The 9,901-nt window shown below is 33.7% G+C and overlaps 1 protein-coding gene across 1 annotated transcript in view; it reads right to left on the minus strand.

The window, feature by feature from the left end:
- The window catches only part of LOC148956902 (uncharacterized), a 173,458-nt gene extending 166,361 nt beyond the window's left edge, over positions 1-7,097 (minus strand). The window contains exons 1-2 of the mRNA XM_089092619.1: positions 6,959-7,097; positions 10-210 (exon numbers count right to left, since the gene is read on the minus strand). Of these exons, the coding sequence (XP_088948745.1) occupies positions 10-210; positions 6,959-7,097 (340 nt within the window). The remainder of the gene's footprint in view (positions 1-9; positions 211-6,958) is intronic.
- Positions 7,098-9,901: the final 2,804 nt, after the last annotated feature.

Here is a 9,901-nt window from a genome sequence, read left to right on the forward strand (position 1 = left end):
AGAATTCACTTACTTTTTGTGCAGCACAACGCAAAGGTGTTTCTTGTAATTTACTCTTCAGATTTGGGTCGGCTCCATAGCTGAGCAGAAGTTGATAAATAGCCAGTTTTCCTTCTTTTGCAGAATAATGTAAAGGTGTTTTGTGAAGCCAATCTGTCACATTTGGGTCGGCTCCAAAGCTCAGCAGCAGTTGACAACTGGACAGTTTGCCTTTTATTACAAAACTTTTAAATAAACTTTTCTGATATTTCAGGATGTTAGCTTTATTTTTTGTGTAGTAAAGTTTTTTATTAGTAGAAATTTGGATTGCTCTATTTTGATATTGTTTTTGGTTATTCTTTCTTTTTTTCCACTCGCGGGAGACCATTTTTTTCAAGGTTTAAAATTATTAAGTACACAATACCCCGTGTCGAGTATCTAAAACCTAGCATAAAAAAAAACTAATTTTTAAATTTTCAGGTATTTATCTTGTTTGAATTACAAAATTAATATTATTGGTTAGACACCATAAATATTTTTGCAGTTTACATAATAAGTTTAGCGATTCTGGACTGAAAACTAAAATAATTGCAATTATAAGACAATAATATGGCTTACGGGTTACAAACCAAAAAAAGTTTGGTTCCAGGATAAAATAATAACTTTGAACTGAGATGAAAAAAATTTTTCTTCCAGGAGACAAAAAGTAAAACTAATTATAAAATTTTCATGTATTTTTGTTGTTTAAATTAAGAACTTACTATTACTGATTAGACATCATAAATATTTTTGCAGTTTACATAATAGTTTTAGCGATTAGGCCAAAACAGAAAATTTTGGAGTTCATTACCATGAACTGTTTGATTGCTTCAAAATTCAAATATCTTTGAAAAGACTGCAGTATGAAAATACATCAGAAATGCAATTTTTTTGACAAAATTGATTCTATTTTAAAAACTATTTTATTTTTAATTACAAAAGTGACTAGATGTTGCAATTTCCTTTAAAATGAGCTATTATACAGTTGTCTATGATTTTCCAGTGCCCAGCTAGCTGAGCAGAAAAAAAAGCGGAAAGAAAAAAATATCCCGTTTGTGGAGAATAACTTGGTAAAAGTCTATTTTCTTGATTTTCAAGCCAATATATTTTCTTTGTTATTCAAGCCAAAGGGCGGTAAGTTTCCTTTATAGAGGTTTCGGACAAGGCGGTTCTAATGGTGTACTTTTCGTTTTGATCTGACTCTTTTTTTAGGAGTTGGGGGGTTTTATATTTCTTAACATTGGAGGTGATCGTCTCTTACTAGGTTGCTAGCTACCGCTGCAACCCGGATTAATATGTTGTATAATCTTACATTTTGATACTGCCTTATATACGCTATTATTGAAACAGTTCAAGACAGGAAAATGTGGAGCTAGTGCCCTTAGAGAACGCAAATAGCTCTGACATCCCTCATTTGGGCTACAGTATAACGAATGCCCATGCTTTCTTGTGTCCCTGTAATTGATTTCACAATAATCCATGCTGCCAAGGTAGAAATTAACCACTTTGTCAGTTGAAAATTTTAATGCTATATTGTTTTCAAGGATATCAAAAAGAATTTGACATAATTCAATATCCGTCGGATAGAGCTTGCGGATATCAGGGTGACATTGCCAAGTAACCTGCTGCCCAATTTTTGGTTTTGAATGTTTACTCAGATTGTTATAGGTGACTTCAGCCATCATAATTTCCTTGTCAGATCTAGTTTTAGAGCATTTTTCAATAGTTGTCTCGTACTTTTCAGGACAGTTTGTTCTACTACACAGAGAATTTTTTGCCAAATATTCAGTAGAACTAAACGAACTGTTTAAAACACAGTTAGAAATGCTTTTTTCTTGAGTCGGTGTTCCAGGAATTTGTTCTGAATCATTAGTCTTACAAACACATTTACTAATAACCCTAACAGGCTCGTTTTCGCCATAATTGAAAAACATTGCTTTTCCTTCGCTGTTGATAGGTATGCTTGTATATATATTTTTATTGCTGCTACATAAACTGCAATTGCTCCTTCCAAAATTAATATACGAATTTTCTAAGAAGTACGCCTCCGTATATTCACTGTGTTGTCGAACATTTTCCATTGCATCTATAAACTGTTCCGCAGTTGCCAATCCATACCTTGGAAGCTTTTCGTTAAACTGACAACATTTCTTTTGGATATTGCTATGAAGCTTTGCCAAAGCATTTCTAGCCGACTTTTCAACAGCATCCGCTCTTTCAAAGAGAATTTTAATCTGTAATTTCGAATACTTTTCGTGATCCCGATAAAACATGCGTAAAATGTTTCTCAATTTACAAAGATCAGCCTGCATTTTTGCCATCTTCTTGTATTTCTGAATGTAATTTTTCCCTTTGTCCTTATGCGTTCTTCGGTACAACCTCGCAGAGAATTTAATTTTTTCATTATAGCTTTTGTCACCCCAGTATCTACCCATTATTCTGGTAGCAACTTTTTTCTTATGTTTGTTTCGGTAATCTATATCGTTATCATACCTTTCCTTGCTCTTTTGTTTCGCTGTCTCAATTTTCCCTTCTCGATACCCCTGATCCGTAAGATACCTCTGTTTTGCTCTGTCATATTTCATTTTCTTAAATCCTGGATCACAAGACATCTTAGTAGCAATCCTTACGCGTGCTCGAGCTTTATTGCGTTTGGTGGCATTTTTATCTCTTTTAAATAAACTTTTCTGATATTTCAGGATGTTAGCTTTATTTTTTGTGTAGTAAAGTTTTCTATTAGTAGAAATTTGGATTGTTCTATTTTGATATTGTTTTTGGTTATTCTTTCTTTTTTCCACTCGCGTGAGATCATATTTTTTCAAGGTTTAAAATTATTAAGCACACAAAATCCCGTGTCGAGTATCTAAAACCTAGCATAAAACAAAACTAATTTTAAAATTTTCAGGTATTTATCTTGTTTGAATTACAAAATTAGTATTATTGGTTAGACACCATAAATATTTTTGCAGTTTACATAATAAGTTTAGTGATTCTGGACTGAAAACTAAAATAATTGCAATTATGAGACAATAATATGGAGATATGTACTTTACGGGTTACAAACCAAAAAAAGCTTGGTTCCAGGATACAATAATAAATTTGAACTGAGATGAAAAAAAAATTTCTTCCAGGAGACAAAAAGCAAAACTAATTTTAGAATTTTCATGTATTTTTGTTGTTTAAATTAAAAAATTACTATTACTGATTAGGTATCATAAATATTTTTGCAGTTTACATAATAATTTTAGCGATTAAGCCAAAAAAGAAAATTTTGGTTCCAGGAGTTTCGGTTACTATTGAGACAAGTAGCTATTATTACTATAGAGTTCATTACATGGACTGTTTTATTGCTTCAAAATTCAAATATCTTTGAAAAGACTGCAGTATGAAAATACATCAAAAATGCAATTTTTTTGACAAAATTGATTCTACTTTAAAAAGTATTTTATTTTTAAATACAAAAGTGACTAGATGTTGCAATTTCCTTTAAAATGAGCTATTATACAGCTCTCTATGATTTTCCAGTGCCCAGCTAGCTGAGCAGAAAAAAAAGCGGAAAGAAAAAAATATCTCGTTTGTGGAGAATAACGTGGTAAAAGTCAATTTTCTTGATTTTCAAGCCAATATATTTTCTTTTTTATTCAAGCCAAAGGGCGGTAAGTTTCTTTTATAGAAGATTCGGACAAGGCGGTTCTAATGGTGTACTTTTTGTTTTGATCTGACTCTTTTTTTAGGAGTTGGGGGTTTTATATTTCTTGACATTGGAGGTGATCGTCTCTTACTAGGTTGCTAGCTACCGCTGCAACCCGGATTGCTAGCTACTGCTGCAACCCGGATTGCTAGCTACCGCTGCAACCCGGATCAAAATTAAATTGCTTACTATTGCCTAGAGTTAGTTGTTTACAATATCGTAACAATTTATTTTATGATAATAATTAGTTTTGTTAATTACAAAAGGTTTGTATATACAGCAATTTCCATTAAAATGAGCCATTAGACAGCTCTTTATTATGACCAAGAAATGTTTGATTTAAAAATTCAATTAATATGGGTTACACTTCATTCCTTATTGTAATTACCATAATCAACTATATCTGTCCTTTATGAAAACTTTACTAACCTATACTATAGTTAAGTGGGCTATAAAATTTAGTATAGGCAAGAGGTCGTTCCTTATTATGAATATTTAATAATGATAATATTGTATCAAGTTGTTTAAACATTAAGATAAAATAAGACTCATTTAAAGATTTTTAGGAATGTATATAGTTTCTTTTCATAAAGTGAAATTATTACTCAAACATTCTGAATATTTTTGCAGTTTACAGAGTTTTGCACTTTTTTCTCATACCTTTTGCATTGTCATAATATAAATACTGTAATCTTAACTACTTTACCAGTTAGTATTGGGAAGAGTTCGTTCTTTATTATAAACAGCAATGAAATTGATGAGGATGGTGATGACTTCAGGCTCCCGAAAAGCCTAGGGGTCATACGGCTCAGTATTCTTTCATGATAGTAGACGAGACGAGGGTAGTTTGATGAGAGCTGGAAAGTTGTCAGTAACCTTCTTGATGAGAGTTGGTTTTCGAAGAGGCTAATAATTCTTATATACTACTGGGTAAGGTTAAACTCTCTTTTAATTCCATATTCATTGTGGTATCAATAAAGGAAGTAGTTCTTGGTCTTTGAATTCAATGTGTACTCTTTGAAATTATATAACTCTTTACACGAAAATTCTCCATTTTGTTTTATACTTTTCCTTAGATTTATTCTAGGACGCTATAGTGTAGCCGTTATTAGGAAGGAACATTTGTTAATAATAATCATACCTATGAACTTTTTTTTAAAATAACCTCTGTATAAATTATGATGAACTATATCGGTTCTTTATGTAACTATGTTTAGGAACACCAGTCTCTTCGGAGGCGTGGGTTCAAATCTTACCGCTGGTATACGATTATGATTTATGTACAAAAATCAAATATCTTTGAAAAGACTGCAGCATGAAAAGACATCAAAAATGTAGTTTTTGGTGGAAAAATTTATTCTCTTTTAGAATTAATTTATTTTCGTTACTAAAGATTTTTAACCGAATTAATTTCCTTTAAAATGAGCTATTGAAAAACTCTCTACGATGTTCCAGTGCCAAGCTATCTGTGGATAAGAAAGAAAAGAGAAGAAAAAAAATATCCCGTTTGGGCAGAATGATGTAGTAGCTGCCACTTTTCTTGATTTTCAAGCCAATATATTTCCCTTGCTTTTCAAGCCAAGGGACAGAAAGTTAACTATACAGGGGTTTCGGACAAGGCGGTTCTAATGGTGTACTTTTTGTTATTACCTGACTCTTTTTTTAGGAGTTAGGGGTTTTTATATTTCTTAACATTGGACGTGATCGTTTCTTACTAGGTTGCTAGCTACCGCTGCAACCCGGATCTTTACTGCAATTACAAACAGGAAAAGGCCTACGGCTTTTTCTTCTTTGAAATAGTAAGAGACGAACCTCAAGTAATTACCCCTGGAACCACCATTTATCAGTTACTATGGATGAGAGATCGTTCTTTACTGTAAATTCATGATGACGTCATGGCGCAATGATATTATTTCATGACGTCTTCAGAAACCACAACATAATTTCGTGTTTTTCTATTCACGTCATAGCTCTAATATAAAGCTATGACGACATTCATTATTTATCTAGTAGGGTTTCAGACAAGGTAATTCTAATGATGTACTTTTGTTTTGATCTCACTCTATTTTTAGGAGTTTTGGGTTTTTATATTTTTTAGCATGGGACTGATCGTCTCTTACTAGGTTGCGAGCTACTGCTGCAACCCAAATTATAAGAGGCAGCCTGGCCGATTGGTCCAAGACACTGGTGTTAGCCACCAGTCTCTTCGGAGGCGGGGGTTCAAATCTTACCGCTGGTATACGATTATGTTTGAAATACTGCAGTGTGAAAAGACATCAAAAATGCAGTTTTTGGTGGAAAAATTTATTCTCTTTCAGAAATAATTTATTTTAATTACTATATATTTTTAACCCAATTAATTTTCTTTAAAATGAGCTATTGAACAACTCTCTACAATGTTCCAGTGCCAAGCTATCTGTGGAAAAGAAAGAAAAAAGAAAAAAAAAAGAAAAAAATATCCCGTTTAGGCAGAAGGTTGTAGTAGCAGCCACTTTTCTTGATTTTCAAGCCAATATATTTCCCTTGCTGTTCAATCCAAGGGACAGAAAGTTTCCCATACAGGGGTTTCGGACAAGGCGGTTCTAAGGGTGTACTTTTTGTTTTGATCTGACTCTTCTGTTAGGAGCTATGGGTTTTTATATTTCTTAACAATAGACGTGATCGTGTCTTACTAGGTTGCTAGCTACCGCTGCAACCCGGATAATCTTTTCCCACATTTAAAACAAATACGCAGCCAAAGTAAATTTTCAGATCTACTATTAACTCTTTCTTAACAATCAATAGCTGATGATTTAATTAAAACCAAAATACCACCATAATGTCTATTATTTTTTGCTGGTTTACGCACAACCTGTTCAACCGAATACCCTTGGAGAGGTGATATAGGAGAATGATCGTTCCATGTTTTAATAAACGAAATCACATCAAACGAAAGTAATTCATCATATAAATAAGGCAGCTTATCACGTAGTCCTTGTATGTTCCATGACACTAAACTCAGAATATTGATCCTTATTTCCTATGCGTCAATACTTTCTATCAGTGCATTAATATCACTAGCCATTTCTTGGAGTTTCTCGTTCCTGGTCTCTGTCGAAGAAAAGGCAAAATGGTAATATTCACGACTGCGACTATTAATATCTGTTAGCACTCGCTGACTATTATCAACAAAATTACGATAAAAACCACTGCGAGGTCTTCTGTTAAGTCCTTTTCTTGGAGAATGGTTTCCTCTGGGTGCCACGTTACGAGTGCCTAGTTGATGTAGGTCATTATGGCTAATAACAGCACTAGCAGGTGTTTTAGTTGCCGATACTGCCTGAGAATAGGCTGTTGATGGTATCACTGTCTCGGCATCGATATTACTGGCATCACTATCTAGCCCCATCGGGATAACAGCAGGGTAATTTGGGAGTCTAGCACTAGGAGGTGAACCAATATTTTTAACTGACACCAAGTTACATTTAACCTCAATCACAGCCTTTCCATCGTACCTGAATAGTCGGCCTTGGATAAACAGCTTGTCACCTCGTAGCATTGCATCACGGCCGTCGTTATGTGCAAGATTCATAATTTCCTTTAAGTGTTTACGGGCTTCTCTTTGCTTAGCTGTGTAATCTGGGGCCACTGATAGATCTGCCTTTCTCAATAAGGAACTATTTCTTAAGATGTAGTCTCTGATTTCGACCGAGTTTAGCTTCACTACTACTGGCCCTGATTTCAATTTTAGTTTGTAATTAAGTTATCAATAAAATTATGATATCGATGTTACTTAGAGAATTCCCATTTACAGTATCGATCCTTTATATAATATTTTAGTTACTATAGATTTGTAACCCAATTAATTTCCTTTAAAATCAGCTATTGAACAACTCTCTACGATGTTCCAGTGCCAAGCTATCTCTGGAAATAAAAGAAAAAAGAAAAAAAATATCCCGTTTAGGCAGAATGTTGTTGTAATTGCCACTTTTCTTGATTTTCAAGCCAATATATTTCCCTTGCTGTTCAAGCCAAGGGACAGAAAGTTTACTATACAGGGGTTTCGGATAAGACGGTTCCAATGGTGTACTTTTTGTTTTGATCTGACTCCTTTTTAGAAGCTATGGGTTTTTATATTTCTTAATATTGGACGTGATCGTCTCTTACTAGGTTGCTAGCTACCGCTGCAACCCGGAAACAGGAAAAAGCCTATGGCTTTTTCTTAATTGGAATTGTAAGAGACGACCTGGCTATAACCTAAGATTATGAAATCATTGATCAATATTTAACATGATACCGCCGCCACCCGGATATGTTGAAAGCTACTGCTGCAACTCGCTTACCAGATACTATGGGCTATACTTTGTCCTTTAATGTAAAACCTTAAAATAGAAAACAAAATTTTGAAATTCAGCAAAAACCTTTGTTAGTAATCGGACTTGCTGTATTAATCAAATATTTTTGAATAGATTCTGTATGAAAAGACACTAAATTGCCTAAAGAACAAAAAACTGGTAATTGCAAAAATATTTATTTATATTTTAACAAGAGTATTTCAGCAATTCCTAAACCCCAAAAAAATAAAACCAAAAGATTGAAGCTTAGAAGAAATCGGTGTAAGAAATCGGACTTGCTGTAATAATAAAATATCTTTGAATGGATTCCCTATGAGAAAACATTGAATAGCGGAAAGAGCAGGAAATAGTTAATTGCAAAAATATTTGTATATATTTTAACAATTCAATTTGGGTAAGTTTTGACTCTACTATCACGTATCTTATAGCCCCAATTTTCTATATTCTTTATTTTGTTTTTTATTACTTAAGACAATTTGCCAAAGCCCTTGGGTTTAGCTGCCCGTATTTGTCTAGTTTTAAATGACGGCTCAGGTTTTGGGTTTTTTAGTTGTTCAGTTCGTGGGGGGAAAAAACTTCTTTTTCTTCCAACGAATTATGGAAATTAAAGAGTATTCTCCCCATAAGTAGTGGGGCCTTAAGACTTTCTGTGAGCCGATTCCGAATAAAGATCGTTACCAGAGAGAGCGTTGAACTCGGATCCTTCACACCAAATGAGAGTCCCTTCGTCTTTGTGCTGTGATAACTATTAATGTGGTAATAACTATTTAGGAGCTAAGGGTTTTTATGTTTCTTAACATTGGACGTGATCGTCTCTTACTAGGTTGCTAGCTACCACTGCATCCCGGACTAGGTTTCAGCCATCTCTACAGCCATGATACTGATAGAAATTACATAATCCTTATTTATGTTTCAGTTAACATGGGCAATGTGTCGTTCTTTATTGTAAATTTTAACCCCATTAATTTACTTTAAAATGAGCCATTGAACAACTCTCTACGATGTTCCAGTGCCAAGTTATCTGTTGAATTACTATCCTATACTATAATTAAGTGGCGTATAAAATTTGGTATAGGCAAGGGGTCGTTCTTTATTATAACCACTATTAGAAAACCCTAGTCCAAAAACCCTTTATAGGATTTACTATAAATACACCTGGTTACAAACAGGAAAAAACCTACGGCTTTTTTTCTTTGAAATAGTAAGAGACGAACCTCAAATAATCAACTAGTATTATGTATTCATGAATGAGACCATTTGCAGTTTTGACGTTTCTTATATAGTAATTATGACGTCACTGCATCAAAAATACAGTTTTTATTGGAAAAATTTATTCTCTTTTAGAAATAATTTATTTTAGCTACTATAGATTTTTAACCCAATTAATTTCCTTTTAAAATGAGTTATTGAACAACCCTGTACGATGTTCCAGTGCCAAGCTATCTGTGGAAAAGAAAAAAGAAAAAAATATTCCGTTTGGGGAGAATAACGTGGTAAAAGTCTATTTTCTTGATTTTCAAGCCAATATATTTTCTTTGTTATTCAAGCCAAAGGGCGGTAAGTTTCCTTTATGGAGGATTTGGACAAGGCGGTTCTAATGGTGTACTTTTTGTTTTGATCTGACTTTTTTTAGGAGCTACGGGTTTTTATATTTCTTAACATTGGAGGTGATCGTCTCTTACTAGGTTGCTAGCTACCGCTGCAACCCGGATAATAGCCACCAGTCTCTTCGGAGGCGTGGGTTCAAATCTTACCGCTGGTATGCGATGATGTTTGAAAGACTGCAGTGTGAAAAGACATCGAAAATGCAGTTTTTGGTGGAAAAATTTATTCTCTTTTAGAAATAATTTATTTTAGT

Source organism: Artemia sp. Qi Xiang Cuo, chromosome 1 (assembly GCF_049724085.1).
Source record: "Artemia sp. Qi Xiang Cuo chromosome 1, ASM4972408v1, whole genome shotgun sequence".
NCBI classification, from domain to species: domain Eukaryota; kingdom Metazoa; phylum Arthropoda; class Branchiopoda; order Anostraca; family Artemiidae; genus Artemia; species Artemia sp. Qi Xiang Cuo.